The sequence below is a fragment of the Aquarana catesbeiana genome, linkage group LG12 (genome assembly GCF_042186555.1).
Source record: "Aquarana catesbeiana isolate 2022-GZ linkage group LG12, ASM4218655v1, whole genome shotgun sequence".
Classification (NCBI taxonomy): domain Eukaryota; kingdom Metazoa; phylum Chordata; class Amphibia; order Anura; family Ranidae; genus Aquarana; species Aquarana catesbeiana.
In genome coordinates, this window is record NC_133335.1 from 200845465 (window position 1) to 200869757 (window position 24293).

The 24293-nt window shown below is 41.3% G+C and overlaps 1 protein-coding gene across 13 annotated transcripts in view; it reads left to right on the forward strand.

The window, feature by feature from the left end:
* Window positions 1-24293, forward strand: part of PTPRT (protein tyrosine phosphatase receptor type T) — a 645628-nt gene that overhangs the window by 459260 nt on the left and 162075 nt on the right. For 6 of the 13 annotated variants that reach the window (XM_073606476.1, XM_073606478.1, XM_073606480.1 and 3 more), the window contains 5 exons: window positions 10369-10398; window positions 15999-16141; window positions 21078-21155; window positions 21440-21475; window positions 23493-23680. In XM_073606476.1, coding sequence (XP_073462577.1) covers window positions 10369-10398; window positions 15999-16141; window positions 21078-21155; window positions 21440-21475; window positions 23493-23680 — 475 coding nt within the window. The remainder of the gene's footprint in view (window positions 1-10368; window positions 10399-15998; window positions 16142-21077; window positions 21156-21439; window positions 21476-23492; window positions 23681-24293) is intronic. The other 7 variants (XM_073606477.1, XM_073606483.1, XM_073606489.1 and 4 more) reach the window with 3 other exon arrangements.

The window sequence follows — 24293 nt, forward strand, 5'->3', positions numbered from 1 at the left end:
TGTTCCTTACACAGGTCTGAGACAGAGATTTACACAAGGCTAATGCCGCGTACACACAACCATTTTTTCCGTCAGAATAAACTCTGATGGTTTTTCTGACGGAGTTCCGACGGAGTGCCGCTGAAACTGACTTGTCTACACACGATCACACCCAATCGTTTAGAACGTGATGACGTACGACGGGACTAGAAAAAGGAATTTCAATAGCCAGTAGCCAATAGTTGCTCTTGCGTTGTTTTTGGTCCGTCGGAATAGCATACAGATGGTTTTCCCGTTCCGTCAGAAAGATTTAAAACATGTTCTATTTCTAGGTCCGTCAGAAGTTTCGAAAAATAGAGTCCGATAAAGCCCACACACGATCGGAATATCCGATAGAATGATTCCGTCTGACCTTTTCTGCCGGAAAGTCCGGTCGTGTGTACGCGGCATAAGACTGGCATTGACCCAGACTTTTCAAAGGGCTGACACTGAGATTGACTCGGTCTTTACACAGGGCTGAGACAGGGATTTACTTGGAGTTTTCCAAGTAATGTCCTGCATTGGCAAATAAAAGGTTTATTTTTAAAAACAATCCTTGAGATTGTGTCAAATGACTTTGTCAAGGTATGAGAGGAGCACTTTTGGATAATTATGTCATCGGTCTTCTGTAGGCAGTAAGAAAGCATTTCTTTTCCCTCCCCTAGCAATCACTAGGATTGTTATAACAATACATCTTTCTGCCCACTTAAAAGCTAAGATACTAAAAGGTAAGACACGGCTGCATTAGGGATGATCTGTGTTACACATTATGTATACACACAGCCCAGAATATAAATACAACTGCACAAGCACCAAATCAGCATGCATGCACTTAATGATAAACACTGCATGTGATTTAAAGTCCACTTCATGCTATTTACACTGATGTGCCATGTATGAGCTGTGACATCTCTCTGAGCATGTCTCTCTGCTACATCAGATGCATGTCAAATGAGGAGCTGTAGAGTAGAAGTTATCAATCAGATAGTTGCAGACTGTGCTGGCAGAGCCCCCATTCCTACCTGCATCCCTACTTGTGTCATACTTTGTTTGAAGAAAAACAGGATAGAACTCTCTGAAGCTGTCTCAAAGATTCTTCGAACATCATTGACAGAGATCCTGCTTTGTACAGATGTCATGATGAATGGAGATAGATGCACAAAGGACAGACTTAAAATACAATTAATAATCAATATATATGATTATATAGGTACTATCCAGATGGGACTGAACAGAGTGGGTTTGTGGAGGTATAGAAGTGGGATCCCTATGGGGAACCTACACTGATCAGCCATAAAATGATGACCACCCATCATAACTCATGGATGCATGGACTCCTCTAGACCTCTGAAGGTATGCTGTGGTATCTAGCACCAAGCCATCAGTAGCCGATCTTTTGAGCGATGTAATTTGTGAGATGGGGCCTTAAAGGATCAGATTTGTTTTTCCAGCACATCCCATAGATGTTTAAATGGATTGAGATCTGGAGAATGTTGTAGCCAAGCAACACCTTGAACTCATCATTGTGTTCCTCAAACCATAATTGAATTTATCAGACCAGGCCACCTCCTTCCATTGCTCCATGGTGCAGTTCTGAGGCTAACATGTCCATTGTCCATCTTTTTAGCTGTGGACAACATGGTCTCCCTGTAGAGTTGCCACCTCATCCCTTTAATCCCGAACACATATTGTTTACACAGGTTCTGTGGCTGATTAAGGTGGTAATTAAACTCACTTGGTGCCTTATCTGCATTAAATAGACCTCAGAACCTGTGTAATTCATATGTGTTCAGGTTTAAAGGGATGAGGTGGCAACCCTATCTCCCTGACAGGTCTGCATGGTCAACATGGGCAACCTGACCAGTCTGCGCCTGCGCAACCACATGCGCAACAAACCGCTATGCACTGTGTGCTCTGACACCTTTCTATCTGAACCAGCAATTTGAGGCACAGTAGCTCTTCTATTGGATTGGACTACAGCCAGCCTTCGTTCCCCACGTGCTTAAGTGAGCCTTGGCCACTCATGACCATGTTATCCATTCTCCGGTTTTCCTTCCTTGGACCACTTTTAGTAGGTCTTGACCACTGGCAATTGGGAACATCCCACAAGAGCTGCAATTTTGGAGATGCTCCGACCCTTTCGTCTTGCCATTACAGTTTAGCCCTTGTCAAAATCACCCAAAATCTTACCCATTAATTTCAGCTTTTAACACATCAACTTCAGGGACAACATGCTCACTTGATCTCACCCACTTTCAGATGCAATTGTAATGAGATAACCAATGTTATTCACTTTACTTGTCAGTGGTCATAATGTTATGGTTGAGCAGTGTATTTTACCCACAGGTGAGATTATATTATTTCTTCTGCAAATAAGTGCTGTATATATTGTTTGAGATGTATAGTATACCATAGCTACTGGAGATATAAATATATAAAATGGACAGGATATTAAAGAGGCTCCTCACCCATGAACCCATTATATCAGGTCTCCTTTAAAGACAATACAGCTACTGAGATCTGTCCCAATTGATAACCATAGCATTACACCATAATAGCTTTTTTTAAAGCAGAACTGTACTGATGATGGGCCTCGGAGCTCTTGATATAAAAGCAAATGTATCTGGTTCACACCAGATGCAGTCCAGTGCATTTTTATTCTGCATCAAAAACACGTGGACAGTGTTTAACCACTTCAGCTCTGGAAGCTTTACCCCCCTTAATGACCAGGCCATTTTTTGCGATACGGCACTGCGCTACTTTAACTGACAATTGCGCGGTCGTGCGACACTGCACCCAAATAAAATTTACGTCCTATTTTCCCACAAATAGATTTTTCTTTTGGTGGTATTTGATCACCTCTGCCATTTTCTATTTTCGGTGCTATAAACAAAAAAAGACTGACAATTTTGAAAAAAAATAAACAGTATTTTTAAATTTCCCCTGTTAAACATATCCATTAAAAAAAAAAAATCTAATTTCTTCACAAATTTAGGCCAAAATATATTGTGCTACATGTTTTTGGTAAAAAAAAAAAAACCCAATCACCTTATATTGATTGGTTTGCGCAAAAGTTATAGCGTCTACAAGCTATGGAATATATTTATCATATTAGTAATGGCGGCGATCAGTGACTTCTAGCAGGACTGCGACATTGCGGCAGACAAATCGGACACTAAGTGACACTTTTTTGGGAACCAGTGACACCAATACAGTGATCAGTGCTAAAAATATGCACTGTCACTGTACTAATGACACTGGCAGGGAAGGGGTTAACATCAGGGGCAATCAAAGGGGGTTAAATGTGTGCCTAAAACGTGCTTGGTTACTGTGTGGGGGTGCTTGTATTATGGGAAGGCAGAGATCCATGGTTCTGCTTTGCAGTAACACAGGATCACTACCTTCCCTACTGACAGAATGGCAGTCTGCCTTGTTTACATAGGCAGACCGCCGTTCTGCTTGTGCCCTGAACGAATAGTGGGTCTCCACCGGACCCGCTGTGTCCAATCACAGTGGGAGCGGGTCGGCGGCGGCGCGCGTGCGCCCCAGACCCGGAGGTGCAGGAGAGCCGCCCGCCTTATCGCTGTATATATACAGTATATGCATACCTCCCAACTTTTTGAGATGGGAATGAAGGACGCCTATTAGCAAATACATGTAGGCATAGGACACGCCCCCTTGCCACGCCCCCTTAAAGGAGAATTATACAAAAAATATTAGTTAAAACCACAAATACTTTTTTTTTAAAACTACTGCTATTCCTTTATATTGGCTTTTGAAGTTTACAAATTTAGAAATTGGATGAAAGGTTTAGCACCCGGAAACACTTTTTGAGAGATAAATAGTACATTTTATATACAACTATATAGATCAGACCAAAATGAGGGACAAATAAGGAGGAATGAGGGACAGAGGGACATTGCTCCAAATCAGGGACAGTTGGGAGCTATGAGTATATGGTTAACATAGATTCCAATTGCCCTAGTTCACATCAATGCAGTCAACAAAAGTAGAACATGTTGCATTTTTTTTCAGCAAAATGCATAAAAAAATGCATCAGAACGCATATGTCCTCAACTGAGACGAGGAAAAAAAGGGGGGGGGAATGAACTGGAAACACATAATAAAACACATAAAAAATGCAACGAAACGCATCAAAAACGTTCATGCAAAAGCGCTCGGGGAATGTAGAAATTGCAGTGTGAACCAGCCATCCATCACTAACGCTGCTATCTTTTTTAGGTTTTCTTATGGGTCCATAGCCTTCAGTTTTTAGTGTGTGTCAGTCATTGTACAATTTGAAAAAAAAAAAAAATAATAGCAGGAAGAAAGAGATTTTATGGCAGGAGAGACATACAGGGGCTTTTCTGCCACGACCTGCAAACATTTTTTTTTTCAAAGCAAAGTTTAACTCCGCTAATCTAAATCATGTGCACAAACTATGTGGATGCTCTAATTTTTCACAAATGCCATTGCTGCTTGGATAAGTCACTTATCGCACAGCTAGACAGTCCTGGGGCCCCCTGTGCTGCTGGACCCCATAGCTATTACCTGCTCTGCTATAACTGTAGTTCCACTTTTGATTACTATGTCTATTAATATTAATGAGGAGGAAAATAGGGTAGGGGTTGGGAGGGGGGTTTACCTTAACATTGTCAAAAGTGAACTATGTGGCAGCATGCAGATAAAATGATTGACAGCAGGAAAAACGAAGTCTTAATGTATTTTTTAATACAAGAAACTGGCTGTGTAAATTGTTAGAACAGAAGAAAATAAAGGGTGATTGTACTGAAAAAAAAAAAAAAAGATCGCTGACAGAAGTAATAGGAGTGCTAGCTGTGTATTATAGCGAGGAGTAATTAGTTTTATTATATTATTACTTTATAATGAATAATGCGAAGGAATAAAAGGAAAGTGAACCATGGCTATGTGCTTGTCATTGGTAGAGAATAAGAGTATAAGATCGCTGAATAAAAAACTATATATATATATTATATATATATATATATATATATATTTTATATATTTTATATATATATATATATATATATATATATATATATATATATATATATATATATATGTATATATATATATATATATATACAGTATATATATATATATGTATAGATAGATAGATAGATAGATAGATAGATAGATAGATAGATAGATAGATAGATAGATAGATAGATATACATGTGTATATATATATATATATATATATATATATATATATATATATATATATATATGTATGTATTTTTTTTGTTTGTTTTTTTCAAAGAAGGGAATACAGCACCTGCATCTATTATATTATATTTAATGCACATAACCAAAACGTAGCAAAATTCCAAAACCAGGGGTTACAGCGTGTATAAAGTTTATTTGAAAGTAGTTCTAAAGGTAAAGACAGTCTCTACATTAAGATAAAAAACCTTGTCTGTGCAGCCCCCCCTCTTATACTTACCTGAGCCCAATCTCGATCCAGCGCTGTGCACGAGAGCAGCTGCTCTCTTGGCTCTCTACCTCCTCGCTGGGCAGATTGATAGCAGCAGGAGCCATTGGTTCCTGCTGCTGTCAATCAAATCCTTGAAGAGGGAGGGGCAGGACAGAGGCCACCTGTCTGTGTTTATAGATGCAGGCAGCGGGGTTTCAGAAGTGGGCCTGCGCGAGTGCCTCCATAGGAAGCAGCTTGCTATGCGGGCACTCGCTAAAGAGGAGGAACCTGAAGAGCTGGTGGGGGACCTTAGAGGAGGAAGATCAAGGCTGCTCTGTGCAAAACCATTGTACAAAGCATGTGAGTATAACATGTTTGTTATTAACCACTCCAGCCCCGGAAGGATTTACCCACTTCCTGAGCAGGCCATTTTTTGCGATACGGCACTGCATTGCTTTAACTGACAATCGCTGATCGTCACTATTACTAGGAAAAAATATGTTTGTAGAGACTAAAACCTTTGCGCAAACCAATTAACCAGTTCCCGACCGTGCACGCCGATGTACGTTGGCAGAATGGCACGGCTGGGCGCCCGCCGGGAGCTCCATGAGTCGGTTCGCGAGTCCCGCAGACTCGATCGCCGCGGGGATACCCGCGATCGCCTCACGGAGGGGACGAACAGGGAGATGCCAATGTAAACAAGCATCTCCCCGTTCTGCCTAATGACAGTGTCACTGATCTCTGCTCCCTGTGATCGGGAGCAGAGATCAGTGACGTGTCACATGTAGCCACGCCCCCCACAGTTAGAAACACTCCCCAGGACATACTTAACCCCTCCCTAGCCCCCTAGTGGTTAACCCCTTCACTGCCAGTGTCATTTACACAGGAATCAGTGCATTTGTGTAGCACTGATTGCTGTATAAATGACAATGGTCCCAAAAATGTGTAAAAAATGTCCGATGTGTCCGCCATAATGTCGCAGTCACGATAAAAATCGCTGATCGCTGCCATTACTAGTAAAAAAAAAATTAATAATAAAAATGCCATAAAACTATCCCCTATTTTGTAAACGCTATAACAGAAATATGTAGAAGAATACGTATCGGCCTAAACTGAGGAAAAAAAAGTTAAAAATAATGCGTTTTTTTCAAAATTGTCGCTATTTTTTTGTTTATAGAGCAAAAAATAAAAACCACAGAAGCGATCAAATACCACCAAAAGAAAGCTCTATTTGTGGGGAAAAAAGGACGTCAATTTTGTTTGGGTGCAACGTCGCACAACCGCACAATTGTCAGTTAAAGCGACGCAGTGCCGAATCGCAAAAAGTGCTCTGGTCAGGAAGGGGGTAAATTCTTCCAGGGCTGAAGTGGTTAATATATGCTTATTAGGATTTTTTTAACCAAAAACATGTAGTAGAAAACATATTGGCCTAAATTGATGGACAAATTAAACTTTTTTTACATTTTTTTAATTGGATGTGTCTTATAGCAGAAAGTAAAAAATATTATTTTTTTCCAAAATTGCCAGTCTTTTTTTTCGTTTATAGCTCAAAAAATAAAAACCACAGAGGTGATCAAATACCACCAAAACAAAGCTCTATTTGTGGGCAAAAAAAGGACATCAATTTTATTTGGGTACAGTGTCATGCAATCGCGCAATTGTCAGTTAAATTAATGCAGTGCTGTATTGCAAAAAATAGCCTGGTCAGGAAGGGGGTTATACCGCCTCTTATGCCGCGTACACACGATCTGAATTTCGTCCCGCAAAAGACTGATGAGAGTGTTTTGTCGGAAAATGTGACTGTGTGTATGCTCTATCGGACTTTTGCTGGCCGAATTCCAGCCAGCAAAAGATTGAGAGCATGTTGTTAATTTTTCGGTCGTAAAATGCGATTGTCTGTGGCAATTCCGACGCGCGAAATTCCTACGCATGCTCGGAAACAATTCGACGTATGCTCGAAAGCATTGAACATCATTTTCTCGGCTCGTCGTAGTGTTGTACGTCACCGCGTTCTTGACGGTCGTAAGTTCAGCGAACTCTTGCGTGACCGTGTGTATGCAAGGTAAACTTGAGCAGAATCCCATCGGAAAAGCCGTCATATCGACGAAAAGTCCGATCGTGCGTACGCGGCATTAGATGTACTTTTAAGCCTTAATATTTTTAAGCCTGGTAAACCCTATTTTAAATGGAAAAAACTGTCAGCTCCGGTCAGAGCTGAGCTGTTGTGTTCTGACAGGGGGTCTCAACCATTGGCTAAGAGCACTGATCGGGAGCAGGTCGGCTGCTGGTTTTCCAGCATACTCGTCCGACAGAAGCTGTCTTCTGTCGGGCCGGCTGCCATACACACGGGCCGAATGTCCGCCTGTTTTTATTAAACCCACCGATGTCGCCTGGCATTCGACTCGTGTGTATGGGGCTTTAGGCAATTGCATGCAATGTAATTATTTTGGAACTACTGAAAATACTGTCTTTGGCAGTACATATTAGAATATTCTGATTCAATAAAATAACGTTATATACTTGCACAATTCACATAACTATTCTGGAAAAGAACCAGACTCCTCCAGCACAGAGAGTAGGCATTGGCATGTTTCACCCTTGGATAATTGTGGAGTTGAGTTATGTTGTGTTCTTGAGTTCTTACATGCACAGATTATTTTCTTTGAGTTATGATTTATATTAATTCATCAAATGTATCAAACTAATTAGTTGCATGTAATTGTTCAGAAATACTAAATGTGTGCTGGTGTTTGGACAGTGGTATTGCAGTAATTATTATTTTTATTTAAGGTACTTATATAGCGCCGTCAATTTACGCAGTGCTTTACATATACATTGTACATTCACATCGGCCCCTACCCTCATGGAGCTTACAATCTAAGGTCCCTAACTCACATTCATATACTAGGGCCAATTTAGACAGAAGCCAATTAACCTACCAGCATGTCTTTGGAGTGTGGGAGGAAACCGGAGTACCCGGAGGAAACTCACGCAGGCACAGGGAGAACATGCAAACTCCAGGCAGATAGTGTCGTGGTTGGGATTCAAACCAGCGACCCTTTTTACTGCTAGTGCTACCCACTACACCACTGTGCGATTAGGTAATATAGGGCCGTGCCCCTTGATCCAAAATTATAACCATTTATGACTAGTAATAACACACAGAATGCTCACTACAGTATTTTATTATATGTGTTTTAATTTATTTCTAGTCTTAACAGCTGTCTTACCCAGAACCCGCATGATCCCCTGGAATGTTGTGTTTATCATTTGCACCAGTCTGCGTCTGATTAAATATATGTATTTATTTGAAAGTGGTTGTAAACCTCACACACAAAATATGAACAAAACAAATCCCTGTATAGTGTCATTTCTGTCTGCTGCTTCATTCCTCTGCTATTAGCATGAATCACTTCTGACAAAGCTTTCCTGACACCAAGAGAAAAATGGTGACAGGGGAGGGATCTCCAGCTGATTGACAGCCTCAGCTCTGTTTATGTGTGCTGAGTGAAGGGGGGGGTGTCCCTTCCCTCCAATCAGCTCTCAGAGCTCTCCTCACTGAGCTCTGCAGAGTGTGACTTCAGCTCTTCGGCCCGCTCCATCTATGGCCTAAGGTCAGCCATAGATGGAGTGATTTTCTTTCCTGCAACCACAGACAGTGTTGACAGAATCCCTCCCGCAGAACCATTGTGTTCTCCCAGCAGGGGGGGTGGGGGAAGCGGTCCCTGCTGGGAGAACACAGTGATTATTGCTAGAGGCTATAACAGCCGATAGCAATAATCTCATGTAAAATTTGGCAGGCTGGTTGTACCCAAGTTGATCGATCGATCAACTTGGGTACATTCAGCCTGCCCATACATGGGTCGAATCACGGCTAGTTCCTGCTGAATCGTCTGAGATATGAACAGTCTATGGCTGACTTAAGTTAAAACGAATCTATATATGTTTTATAGGTCAGTGGCTCAGAAAGTGCTAAAACCACCGATTCATTAAAACAGCCAGGAAACTAGCATTTGTGTACCATCATCAATGGCAGCCTCTTTACTTTCTCAGTATGGTTCCTTTAAAATGATTTTTTTTATTACAAATTTGATAATAATGGGTGTAGGTGTTATCTATATCTATAATAATGGGTGTAGGTGTTATCTATCTATATCTATAATAATGGGTGTAGGTGTTATCTATCTATATCTATAATAATGGGTGTAGGTGTTATCTATCTATATCTATAATAATGGGTGTAGCTGTTATCTATAGCTCTCTTGACATATACTGGAGATACAGAAATATAAGGATGATTAGGTGAGCAGCCGCAATCTGGCAATCCTTAGGAACCCTTGTCTTCAAACTGCTTCGTAAACATATATGCTTGGCTAGACCAAATATACAAGTTAATGTCTATGGACAGGGAAGAAGGAAAGTGATACTTATAGACAGCTTTGGTTTGTTTCTAGGGAACAATACCAATATTCACTCCTATACCCTTCAGCATGGTCACCCGAGGACCTTGCAGGTACCATAAACATGATGGTCCCCCACTTAGGATTGATTGGGGTTACTTATCATGTGCCAGGTTATATGAGGGGGATCTGTATGTACTACTTATTGAGAGATGTACCTGCTGCTGATCGTCCATTGTTATATACAAAAAGCCATGGTGTGTTAAGATTTTCCAAGTGTGGGTATCCTGTATTTAACAGGCTCCAAACAATTTATACTAGAATTTCGATAAGTAGTTCTGCACTTCCATCATTTATTTAGATATTGTGTTGGTAAGCTTTTTCACATCCATACGCTTGTCTGATGTCACTCTGTCACCCAGGTGAGGTCATGCTGTCACATCTAATTTTTCCTCTTTTCTTTTTATTTCTCGTTTTTCGGTCCCCCCCATGTGACCGCTCTCCATCCTCTAGAAGAAATGTGTACTCCTATTCATACTATCTGTAAGTACCTGCAGAAACCACCCCATATTCGTTATCCAGATTTTCCAGGCTCTTCCCCATGCACATCCACATTTCTGTCCCTCATATCATGTCATGTGCCATACAACACTGCATGGAGGTGTTGTTTTTTTTAGTATAAGGTAGTGTATAGGTGATGATTGCTTAGTTTTTGCATTATTACATTGTTATCTAGATAAAAAGTAGACTTGTTTTCATCAAGCACAAAAGTTAAAGTGTATCGCTAGACAAAACCTTTATAGAGTGAGGAAGGGTTAGTCACTTCTTTATTCTTACTGATGAGAAAGAAAGTGAGGGCAAATCTAAAACTTTAGAACTGTCCCCAGAAGTCTTCCAATGAGGACAACTGTTTTGAGACCACTGCCTAATGCTGCGCACACACGAGCGGACTTGCGAACGGGCTAAACTCCATTGGCATTTCCGACGGAAGGATTTAGAACATGTTCTATATCTGAGTCTGTCTGAAATGCCGACAGAAAAAGTCTGATGGGGCATACACACGGTCTGAATGTCCGACCAAAAGCTCCCATTGGACTTTTTCTGTCGGAAAGTCTGGCCGTGTGTAGGTGGCATAAGAGGGAAATTCCCCTAATTTTGGGAGATTTCCTTGCTTCTTCCTGCTTCTCTGGGACAGGAAGTAAAGGGGAAATTCCCCAATGGTACATAAACACCAAAAATCTAACCTGGTAGAGGTTTAGTCCTTCCCTGCTCTGTCTAAAACTAAAAAATAAAAAGTTGTGGCTATATGCAAACTTTAAAGAGGTTAAAACCTTTATCCCAAAGGAAAAAAACTTTTGTTGTAACTGCTTGTGTGAGCTCAAGTTTGGCAAGACTCTGGTCCGGCCGCACCTGGTGTATGCTGTCCAGTTCTGGGCACCAGTCCTCAGGAAGGATGTACTGGAAATGGAGCAACTACAAAGAAGGGCAACAAAGCTAATAAAGGGTCTGGAGGACATTAGTTATGAGGAAAGGTTGCGAGCACTGAACTTATTCTCTCTGGAGAAGAGACGATTGGGAGGGGATATGATTTCAATATACAAATACCATACTGGTGACCCCACAATAGGGATAAAACTTTTTTGCAGAAGGGAGTATAACAAGACACGTGGCCACTCATTAAATTTAGAAGAAAAGAGGTTTAACCTTAAACTATGTAGAGGGTTCTTTACTGTAAGAGCAGCAAGGATGTGGAATTCCCTTCCAGAGGTGGTGGTCTCAGCGGGGAGCATTGATAGCTTCAAAAAACTATTAGATAAGCATCTGAACGACCGCAACATACAGGGATATACAATGTAATACTGACATATAATCACACACATAGGTTGGACTTGATGGACTTGTGTCTTTTTTCAACCTCATCTACTATGTAACTATGTTAGTGTATATAAATCTGCTAGTACATCTAACACTCCCCTCCCCCAAGACTAACAATGCTGTTGTCCAAAGGTGCCTTCATCAAAGTGGGGGCACTCGAATGATTGGTAAGCTGCAATATATTACATTTTTGGTTTTGGGTTTAATACTGCTTTAATTTTAATAGGTTGGAGTCATAATGGAACCACTGCCTGTAACAAAAAAATCAGGAGTCCTGGATTCTTGCTCCACCAACATGCTACTCTTAACCTCGGTTCACACCAGAGGCGGCACGACTTGCAGGTCGCCTCACCGAGGCGACCTGCACACGACTGCCCGGGCGACTTGCAAAACGACTTCTGTATAGAAGTCTATGCAAGTCGCCCCAAGTCACCCCCAAAGTCGTACAGGAACCTTTTTCTAAATCGGAGCGACTTGTGTCGCTCCCCTTAGAACGGTTCCATAGCACAGAACGGGAGGCGACTTGTCAGGCGACTAGGTCGCCTGACAAGTCGTCCCTGTGTGAACCGAGCCTCACTGCACTGAGTAGACTCTGTGCTCTTTCTACACTCTCCTGGGTGTAAAATGCATGAAAAAAAACAACAGGCCTTGGAATTTTCCCTAGTAAAATATTGAACCCTATATAGGTCCCACCACACAGAGCCTGCTCTTGGCTTTTCTTTACTAGCCCTTTTTTTTTACTTTTCTTTCATTCTGTCTTACTTTATTACCAGGTCAGTATTCTCAGCTTTAGGATTCAGCCCTGCCGCTGAAACTAAACTAACACCCACTTGACAAGCCTTAGTAGGCGCTACCATTGGAGGTGGTGGTTGGCAGAGCTTAGCCCCCAAGTTAGGTATGTTGAACCCTTTTATAATGAAGTAAACCAGAATCAAAGGAACACATAAAGGGTTTTTATGGCTATAAAAAAGAAAATAGACATTTTATTGCATCTTCAACGTTTACTTTTAAAAGAATAGGCTTGCTTTAGGATATTATTTTTTTGTTCCTGCGTTCCTTCTTCTCCTTTCCATTTTGAATAAATGTGGACTTGTTTACACTTCATTCATCGCTCTGTTTGACCCGAATCGCCTGCTTTCATTCCACACTGCCTACATCCGCCTTGCCAGATATCAGGGTCAGGGTATCAAGCCTATGCTATTACATTGCATAGTGTTATAGGACCTGATAAAAATCAACTCATTTGCTTTTGCAAGATTGTGTCTGATAGCACAAGCTTGTAATAGCGTGCAAAGTAAAATAGAAAATCTATCTGCTTGTTACACAAATGAACCCACCATTTAGGCTTCACAGCACCTTTTTAAATCTCATGGGCAATGTGTCCCAAAGTTAGGGACTGTACCTTTACCGCTAGCTATTTTAGAAGGTGAATTGCAAATCATAAGAATAATGGTCAGGACATTTTATGATAGAACAGGGGTCTCCAAACTTTCTAAACAAAGGGTCACTTTACGGTCCTTCAGACTTTGAGGGGGCCGGACCGTGGCAAGTGGAAATTAAAAGTGCCCCAACATCAATGGGAGTAAATAATGCTCTATTTTTGGTATCAGTGGAAAGAATAGTGCCCCATCATTGGTGTCAGTGGGAGGAATAGTATTCAATCATTGGTGTCAGCAGTGGCGCCCAGTGGTATGTTTCTGGTGGGGGCGACAAACAGTGTACCCACAGCCACCCCCCCCTCGTCGGGTCACCTGCAACCACCCCCCCCCCCCATCTGGTTTATCGGTCGGACAGTTTCCAGCCTGGCACTTACCCCACCTGTGGCACAGACGACGGGCGGTGGCTTCCCCTTGCTTCTCCTTGGCATCACGGCGTCTCCTCCCTCCTTCTTCTAGGCCAATGGGAAGGCTTCTCCTTTCGGTCAGTCAGAAAACGGGTCTCCTGATTGACTGGGAGGAGAATCAGTGTGACAAGACAATTGCGAATGTTCATTTGTTATTGTCACACAACTGGGTGGGCTCAGGGCGCAGAGCCCAGCCTTTTTTGAAGCCTATTAGAGTTTGCGGCTCTATTCATGTGCTTCAAAAAAACAAAACAAAAAAAACACTGATTGGAATCCATGCATCCGGCGCCCAACATGTAGATTAGGGGGCCGGACCCATGAATGGGGGGGCTGCACCCGTGTGCCCCGTATGGATAGACCGCCACTAGGTGTCAGTGGGAGGAATAGTGCCTCTTCATTGGTATCAGTGGAAGGAATAGTGCCCCATCATTGGTGTCAGTAGGAGGAATAGTGCCCCATCATTGGTATTAGTGGGAGGGATAGTGCCCCATCATTGGTATCAGTGAAAGGAATAGTGCCCCATCATTGGTATCAGTGGGAGGAATAGTGCCCCATCATTGGTATCAATTGAAGGAATAGTGCCCCATCATTGGTTTCAGTGGAAGGAATACTACTCAATCATGGGTATCAGTGGGAGGAATAGTGCCCCATCATTGGTATCAGTGAAAGGAATAGTGCCCCATCATTGGTATCAATGGAAGGAATAGTACCTCATCATTGGTGTCAGTGGGAAGAATACTGTCCAGTCATTGGTATCAGTGGAAGGCATAGTGCCTCATCATTGGTGTCAGTGGGAAGAATACTGTCCAGTCATTGGTATCAGTGGAAGGAATAGTGCCCCAAGCAAAGGGCCGCGTCTGGTCCCCGAGCCGTAGTTTGGAGACCACTGTGGTAGAATATGCTCACTCTTGTGTCAGCTGCCAGTTGTAGACGCTGGAGGCAGTAGCTTGTCCATAATTCCAACCTATATGTGTTCATTTTTGTAAGCTCCAAGACCATTTCTGAATAATTATTTTAGTTGGGAAGTTCACGATGAAACATTTGAATATTACTGGTGCAAAAAAGAATGTCCATGAAAGCTTATAGATAGCCAAAAGCTACCTACGGATATAAGGCAGCCATTTGCAGCCATACTGCGCAAGAGTCTCATGTTTATGCATGTGCATGACCACTCTTACTGGAAGCAATTAAATAGGCAGATCAGAAAGCTTAATCTGATCATTATCCCCTATAAAGAGCAGCACTGACAGCATCTGGCAACATTTATTTCCTCCTCCTCTTCCCTCTCAATTTGCATGAACACAGAAGTTCGTGTTTGAGACAATGCCACTCTGGTGCCCTTGGGGGTCTGAGGGTACTTTATAATGGTACAGCTTCAAGTAGCATTTAGTACTGCTTAAAGGGGAATGGTAGTCATGTTGACTCATATTGCACATGGTTGTAAAGATCAGCTGTATCTGGCAGGTGCTATACCTGTGGGGAATGAATGATAACTACCACACTGCAGCATCGTCACACTCCACCTAGAATCGGATAAATACCAACCAACACTAATAGGACATAGGCATACCCTGAGCTGTTGTTACAAGTAATCTTATTTTAATTAAGATGGAGAAAAAAATCTAGTTTTTCAGTAAAATTATTTTCTGGGGACGACAGATGGGCAGGATTTGATGGCTACAGTGAGGGCAGGAGGGGCAGTGGTGGCAGTGGCCCATCACTGGCCCATCACTTGCCAAATGCCTTGTATGACAAGCAGAAGACATATATATTAGAATCCCTTATAGGTTATATCGCTGCTTGTTTCCTTTGAGTATGTTTATTCTCTAACCAGCCTGAATTTTTAGCAGTCTATACCCATCTCCGTCTGCATAAAAATATCATCACAGCAATCCACTGCCTGTTATTAATGGTTGGCTTGAACTCATTAGTGATCTGTGGATTAATCTTTCCTTGTGGAGGATGTGTAAGGTGTTAATTACTAAAGCCTAAAGGGAGCGATGCCCAAGTGTCATAACATTACGAACATGGGCAACCTAATGTCTGCCAAGCATCCCTGAGCTCCCAATTACAACATGAAAAGCAGTAATATTCCTTGGCTTGCTCCATATACAGCTATGTGCAAAGCCTGTCGTTGTGCTCGCCAGTTGAATCGCCTTTATATCTGATTATCCAATATCTGATTATCCAATATCTGATTATCCAATGATTTGCCAATTATAATCTCCTTCACTTAAAAAAGAGAACCAATGCCATATAGCCCTACATTTTACATCTAGTCGGTTGAGGAACAATAGTCACAATAAATGACTCCCTCTGTGTCTGTCTGTGATAACGTGAAACACAATGCTGCAAATCTTTCTTTTCTGTGTCACTGACATTTCCAGGTCTTGAATTTGTCAGATGCTGTTCTTTCTGCCTCTAGGAAATTGGCCAAGAAACAGAAAGAGACCCAAAGTGGCTCCCAGAGGGAAATGGGTCTGGTGGCTTCAGACAAAAGTTCCGGCAAACTCAGTTCCACCCGAAATGAAGATACGTTCTCCAGCTGCCAGGACGTCAATGGATTCAGTAAGAACATCACAGTGGTTTGGGGATGGAGATATCATTAGTACAATTATTGTGAATGAACTATAAGAGCAGCACCACAGTATAAAGCTATAGTACAAGTGGAATGATGAGAATTCTTTCAGAAGCCTGCCACAGTGGTCTTTATTAGCACGATAGAAAAGGATTTAATTCTAATTGGTTTTCCACTCTGATTGCCTAAATGGAGAGTGACTCCCAGACCAGATACTAATCATTCCATGTTGCAACTCACTGAATATAACAACTGGAAAAAACAGATTGCCCATAGCAAACAATCAGGTTACATGTAGGAACATCAAACAGGCAATCTGAGTGGTTGCTATAATTAAAGGCCAACTCTAGACAAGCCTTTTTATTTTTGTAAAGTGGAGTTAAAGTGGGACTTCACCCTAAAAGGGAAGTTTCGCTTTATGTCCAACTTTCCCCTTCCTCTAACACTTTTGGACATTTTTTGGTGGGGGGAGAGCGGGTACCTAGTTATGATAGGTACCAGCTCCTAATTCTGGTTGGATTGCCTAGGCGATTCCACATGAAGTTCATCCCCCCCAACTGCAACCTCTTGGGATACATCACAGGTCCCAGGAGGCTGCAGGAGCATTCACATAGCACAGTGCAGCTCGTGCATACGCAGTGGGAAGCTGGCTTTGAAGCTGCAAGGAGTCATAGCTGATTCCCACAATAAGTATGCCGGCACTGGGGACCCGAAGACTGGTGAAGAACCGGCTGGGGGACAACGGTGCTGAATCTTCTGACAGGTAAGTGTGTGTTTCTTTAAAAATCAGCAGGCTTAGAACCTCTGTTAGTTTTTCGGCCATCGGTGTCCCTATTGCAGAAATGTCCTCTCATTACCTGTTAGAATAGAAAGTTATAGGGGATCTCTCTCCAATCAAGACACAGACAAAAAACAAATTTTTAGCATTGTGGGGAAAGATTAGAATTGATGAAAATGTTAATATTTTGTGTGAGCTTTCCTGTCCTCAAAAAACTGCTTTGCCTCATCCATTCTGTGTATGGGTGTGGCAAGGACAAACCGTAATAGGAAATCTCCCCAATGGAGTCACAGAAAGAAAAAATTCTGGATATGGCTGGAGTTATGCCGCGTACACACGAGCGGACTTTACGGCAGACTTTTCGACGGACTTTCTGAATGAACGGACTTGCCTACACACAATCAACCAAAGTCCGGCGAATTCGTACGTGATGACGTATGACCGGACTTAAATAAGGAAGTTTATAGCCAGTAGCCAATAGCTGCCCTAGCGTGGCTTTTTGTCCGTCGAACTAGCATACAGACGAGTGGACTTTTCGACCGGACTCGAGTCCGTCGGATAGATTTGAAACATGTTTCAAATCTAAGTCCGTCCAACTTTTGAGAAAACAAAGTCTGCTGGAGCCCACACACGATCGAATTGTCCGACGAAATCCGGTACGCCGGACCAAGTCTGCCGTAAAGTCCGCTTGTGTGTACGCGGCATTAGTCTTTTATCAGCTCTACTTTTGCTCAGTCTTTTTCAATTCTCAGAAACATTGATGCATGTAGGCTTTTTTCTGTGGGATCACAGCTTCCAGTTTGCCAATGCTGCCATTGATTTGGATTAATTTCTGTTTTAACGCAAGGCAAGAACTTGCTCTTTCAGTCCTGATACATAATGGCTTGTGTGGGCATTGAGGAATTAGTGTGATGATGGGTTTGCATGAACTTTCGCTTTCCTCAGTGAGCGGGTTTTGCTGATAAAGAGAGTTGGGGCTTTTTTTTTTTCTCATAGGCAGGACTAGCAGAAGTACTCACAGAAGGCAATAACCCAAAGGGGCTACATCAAAACCCAAACTCAAGGCTTGAATCAGAAAATAGCTCCCCTATGTGTACGATTTACTAATTTCAGTTATTTTAGTTAAAGAAGCATTTTGGCAACATCTTCTAAAACAAAAAATACATGGAGGTTTTGTGAGTCACACTAAAGCTGGTCATGCTTGGAAATGCTGGCTGCTAATTAGTAAATAGCAGCCAAAAAAAACTTCTAATTCTGTTCTAGTAAAAGAGCCAATTTGTAGTACCTTCTTAAAATAAAGTAGGGTGAAGTTTTGTTAAGTAAAATTAAAGCTGGACGTGCCTGGAATTGTTGACTGTTCATTAGCAAATGGCAAGCAAGACATTGTTCCTATTTCTGGCATAAATAAAGGTTGGGAGACATTGTAGGAAACGAAGATCATGCTGCTAATATATTTTTTTTTTTATGAAAGGACCCAGAGCAAACCATCTGTGTATCTAAATCCAAAACTTTAGATTTGTGGTAATAATAGAGAATATTTGGACTTTTGCTGTGCCATCCATGACTTCACCTTATGCCCCGTACACACGGTCAGATTTTCCGACGGAAAATGCGTGATAGGACCTTGTTGTCGGAAATTCCAATCGTGTGTAGGCTCCATCACACATTTTCCATCGGATTTTCCGACACACAAAGTTTGAGAGCAGGATATAAAATTTTCCGACAACAAAATCCGTTGTCAGAAATTCCGATCGTGTGTACACAAATCCGACGGACAAAGTGCCACGCATGCTCAGAATAAATAAAGAGATGAAAGCTCTTGGCCACTGCCCCGTTTATAGTCCCAACGTACGTGTTTTATGTCACCGCGTTCATAATGATCGGATTTTCCGACAACTTTGTGTGACCGTGTGTATGCAAGACAAGTTTGAGCCAACATCCGTTGGAAAAAATCCTAGGATTTTGTTGTCGGAATGTCCGAACAAAGTCCGACCGTGTGTACGGGGCATTAGTCCTTTTGATGATATTGCCTATTCCTCTGTGGCGTTCAATTGATTTTTTTTTTATATTTATGGACTGATAGGGAGATTTGCCTTATCTTATTGTCTACTAGACACTCTCTAAAGTGGGGGCAAATCACCTTTATAGGCAATTATCCCCAGAACAGGTGTTCGCATTGGGACATTTCTCCCTAGTGTTCTGATATCAATAAAAATTTTGGATTTACCATCACTTTTTTTCCCCGTGACAATGGTCACCAGGACAAAGACATTTGGAGAATTTCCTAAGGTAGACAGCAATAAAAAGGTGACACTCTCTAACTCTTCCCCAATCTATCCAATAACTAAAATAAGTTGAAGAGAGGTATGCTTTAAAAATCTTTTAAAACAGTGAGACTCTTTCCTGATATTTGCTGCAAAGTTTCATTGTTAGGGCTGTAACGTCAAATACCATTTACACTAAACATACCATGTTGAGCCCACTGCCTTCCTGGGAAGAGGAATTGCCTTGGGCCACACATAAAATACACTTATGCCCCGTACACACGGTTGGATTTTCCAACGGAAAATGTGTGATAGGACCTTGTTGTCGGAAATTCTGACCGTGTGTAGGCTCCATCACACATTTTCCATCGGAATTTCCGACACACAAAGTTTGAGAGCTTGCTATAAAATTTTCCGACAACAAAATCCGTTGTCGGAAATTCCGATCGTGTGTACACAAATCCGACGCACAAAGTGCCACGCATGCTCAGAATAAATTACGAGATGAAAGCTATTGGCTACTGCCCCGTTTATAGTCCCGACGTACGTGTATTACGTCACCGCGTTCAGAACGATCGGATTTTCCAACAACTTTGTGTGACCGTGTGTATGCAAGACAAGTTTGAGCCAACATCCGTCGGAAAAAATCCTAGGATTTTGTTGTCGGAATGTCCGATCAATGTCCGACCGCGTGTACAGGGCATAACAATAAGGAGAGCTGATGAGCAAGTTGGGTAGATCACAAGTTAACGAACACTATTATAGATAATGTACCTATCTATAGGTAATAAGTAATAAAACTTAATTTTTTTGTAATATTTTTTATTATAAAAGTAAAAGAGGGCAGCATAAAATGAGTGCGATATTTGACACTGTTTTTGATAAACTAACACATTAATATCTGGTTCAATGGAGGTAGTAGCAATTCTCAATGGATTTTTTAAAGTGCTCTTTAGATATTTTGGTTCTAATTTTGCCTTTTGTGTGCTTCATCCTTGAAAAGTTGCTCAAAAATATAGGTGCTGTCGAAAAATGATGACATGAATAAGGCGTAATTGTGAAGAGTGGGATATTTTTCTTTGGGAAGATAAAACGTATAAATGTCCAGTAAAGAGACACTGTCACATTTTTCTTCATCCGCACGTGTTCACTAAGTGTGCACCCATTGCTATCAAAAGTTAAAAAAAAACATTTTTTTAAGTAAGTTTACAATTTTGTGTTGGGCCGCATTCATAGCCGTAGGTTGGACACCCCTGATCTAAAGCAAAAACAGTTTTTGTAGTCTTGAATATAGTTAGAACCCTTGTCGTTTTTATAGCTGTCTGTGTCCCAACTTAGGAGATCCACCCTTTTTGTTTGTCCTGGTCACCATTGTCTCTGAGACTCTAAATGAGGAAAAAATCCAACATTGGGGGAAATCTTCCAATAGATACTCCTCTTCCAGTGACAACTAACTAAAAGAGGATTTTCCTCACTTTGGAGAGATCTTCCCACTTACTGTCCACAAGATTTGAATTTAACTCTCTTCAATGGGATGGCAGTTTGGCAGTTTTTTATCCATTCTCTCTTTTGTCCAAAAAAGAGTTTAATAAAACACTACAAGGAAGTCTACCAACACACATGATCATGTGACAAGGTTTCAGATTCAGGAAAGTAGATAGAGTAACAGAGAGTAGCATAATGATGTAAACACCATTTCTTTCCACCAGGCCAAAAACCTTGATAGCCTCCTGAAATGTAACCCTTTGTAAGTGATTGTGGTATGATATGCCAAAGATATTTCACTTGGTCCAATTATTGATAGGTTATAGATAAGGTGACATTATTTGTAGGGATGTCTGGGTCTTCCTCATGTAGGCTGACCTCTAACCTGTTTTCCTGCAGGCACTTCCTCACCCTGCTCCTTCTCTGTACAAAGCAAAAACCTGCAGGGCAAATCCTTGCTCAATTCCTGCTACTCAGGTAGGGCTTCTACTCAAGCGAAACCTAGATGTCATTGCAAGTCAACAAGGTTGTCATCAGAAATGTATCTCTCAGTTGGTGAAACTGTATGCTGTATATTAATGAGAGAATGGAATTTACAATGAGCAGTTTAAAATTCTAGCATTAATTCACTGTATCTGTCAGTGAACTGTGAGATGAGAAGAACATGTTTAAGCAACCAGAGCCTAATTTTGTTTTCCTTTTTTATTCTTTCCTCTACTTCCACATCCGTCTGTGTTCCTTGGGACTCCTCTGCTCCTCAGTTTCATCAGACACCGTCCCTTCTTCAACCCTTCTAGGTAAATAAAATAAATAGCAAGTTATTGTACTGACTACTGAGCACTGTGGGTTTGATTTACTAAAACTGGAGCATGCACAATCTGGTGCAGCTATGCATGGTAGCAAATCAGCTTCTAAATTCAGCTTGTTCAATTAAATTTGACGAAAAAAATGGAAGCTGCTTGGTTTCAATGTAGAGCTGCACCAGATTTTGCACTCTCCAATTTTAGTAAATCAACCCCTGTGCACCGAGTATTGAAACTGCTTTTATACAGTGGCTGATGGATAATGGAAATGCATTATATTTCTAAATATTAAATATATAAATATATATAAAAAATATTTCATATGCCTAAAGGTTTGTGGGTACCTGTCTATCATCATACCTAATATATGGCCAAAAGTATGTGGACACCCCTCCAAACTATTATTTTATCCAATTTTGGCCTGATGCTCCTTACTGTATTTATGTGGCTTGAGTTACTATCGGGTGCCCATCGAGGGATGCCTTGCTGCGTGGAAGCCGCCTCGCCAGAGCTATTTAGCTTGTCTGAAGTTTTCCTTCATCTGACTGTACATGCAAGCCTAATGCCCTGTACACACGATAGGATTTTCCGATGGAAAATGTGTGATAGGACCTTGTTGTTGGAAATTCCGACCGTGTGTAGGCTCCATCACACATTTTCCATCGGAATTTCTGACACACAAAGTTTGAGAGCTTGCTATAAAATTTGCCGACAACAAAATCCGTTGTCGGCAATTCTGATCGTGTGTACCCAAATCTGACGCACAAAGTGCCACGCATGCTCAGAATAAATTAGGAGACGAAAGCTATTGGCTACTGCCCCGTTTATAGTCCTGACGTACGTGTTTTACGCCACCGCGTTCAGAACGATCGGATTTTCCAAAAACTTTGTGTGACCGTGTGTATGCAAGACAAGTTTGGAATAGCCTACTTTAGATTTCAACGCCTTTATACTCAAAATCTTTGTATAGTGTGACCCAGAAGCCAACAAAGCCAATAAGCCAAATAGCTAATTTGCCAAAAACAATTTCCAATTGTAAATTAATTTATATATATTTTTTTAAATCACATCATCCATAATCTGTTATCCCTGATCATGGTTACGTACAGTAGATATGATGAATAAAAAAGTGTGTGTATTTGATTATTTGTTTTGCTATATTTTGATGTTATTTTAGTTCAACAATTTTTATTTGTTTTGTAGATAAAATGAACAATCACAGAATTGCGGACACAGTCGCTAATTGCAGTACAAAATGTTCAAAGTAACATCACTTTCAAACAGGTAGAACAGAATAGTGAGTAGGTGTATTTAGGCAAGTCTTGACATCAACCTACAAGGCACTGATTAAGTTACAACAACAACAACATCAGCAATATTATGGCAACTTAGACAAAGAGGCAAGAAGGCAATGCAAGAGACATTATAAAAGAGATATTATAGAATCTTAGGCTGAGGGTGCCCTGGGTCCTAAGGTGGATACCAGGAGGACCACGGTCCCCAAATGTGTTTGAAGTCACGGAGGTGTGGAATCAAAGATTTTTCATATATATAGTGTTGTTGGGTAACATTCAGAATCTCTGACGAATTAGGAGCCAAGTTTTGCTTCCAATGTCTAGTGAGGATTAGTTTGGCTGAAAGTAAACTACTGTTTTGCGAAATTGGTGTGGAAATTGGTCAATGCCAATATTAAGTAGGGCTAGGGCAGAATTTGCTGGGGTAATAATACCAGTAACTTCCGATATCAATTGAAAAGTTTTCAGCCAGAAACTGCAAATGCTATTGCATGTCCAAAGAATGTGAAGTAGGGTAGCCGGGGTACCGCAACCACAGTCAGGAGCTTGTCATTTTGATGGGAAAAAAGGTACACAAATAGAGGCTTCAAAAAATGTGAAAAGACTGTACACGCAAGTGTGAATTCGGTGTTAAAATTTTTTAAGTTGCTATAAAATCTTGCAATATTGCAAATGTTGGACATTTTGCTCATCCCTAATCTTTGTTTCTTTCACAGACAACAGTCATGTAGAGCTGAATCAGCCGACACTGACAATACAGACTCACCCCTACCGGACATGTGAGCCACTGGAGATGGCCTATCCTCGTGGGCAGCTACAGCCAGCCATCCGTGTAGCGGACCTTTTACAACACATAACTCAAATGAAGAGGGGACAAGGGTATGGATTTAAGGAAGAGTATGAGGTGGGTTACACTTTTATGCTTTTTTTCCATTTGTTGGTTCTCTCAACAACATGATGTCTAAGATATGTGCACCTATGTGTAGGCAGATAACAATGTTCAAGAATAGAAATGACAAGGCATTCAGCAGCGGGTGATTAGACCTGAAGTGGTGCACTGTGTATGGTTTGTTGAACTCTGTAGGGAATGTTCCATTCTTATATGTTCGGGTTTATAGACTCCGCGAAGAAACCATTACATTATAACCTGCCGTGTTGCAATTTGATTTGCACTGATAGAGAATAGCCATCTAAACTAACTGATGTACTTCCCACAGGGTCAATGAATTACGCAAGCTGCACCAGCTGCTGCTTCTTTCACCACTTTGTTTAGTTCCACATGAATGATATGTATGCTTCTTTATAATAGGTAAAGTGCTATGTAATATATCAATGCTTTATACTGCGGGAATTAAAAAATTAGGTAAATGGGTCTGTTTTTAATATCACTGTCATCTATTTAAATTATCTTCCTTCCTTTGTTCCAATCGGCTTTCATGCTGCATCTTCTGTTTCACTCCTAATGGAGATTGGGGGATGGCATGTGCCTCAGAATTCCATCTGATTCCTATTACAGA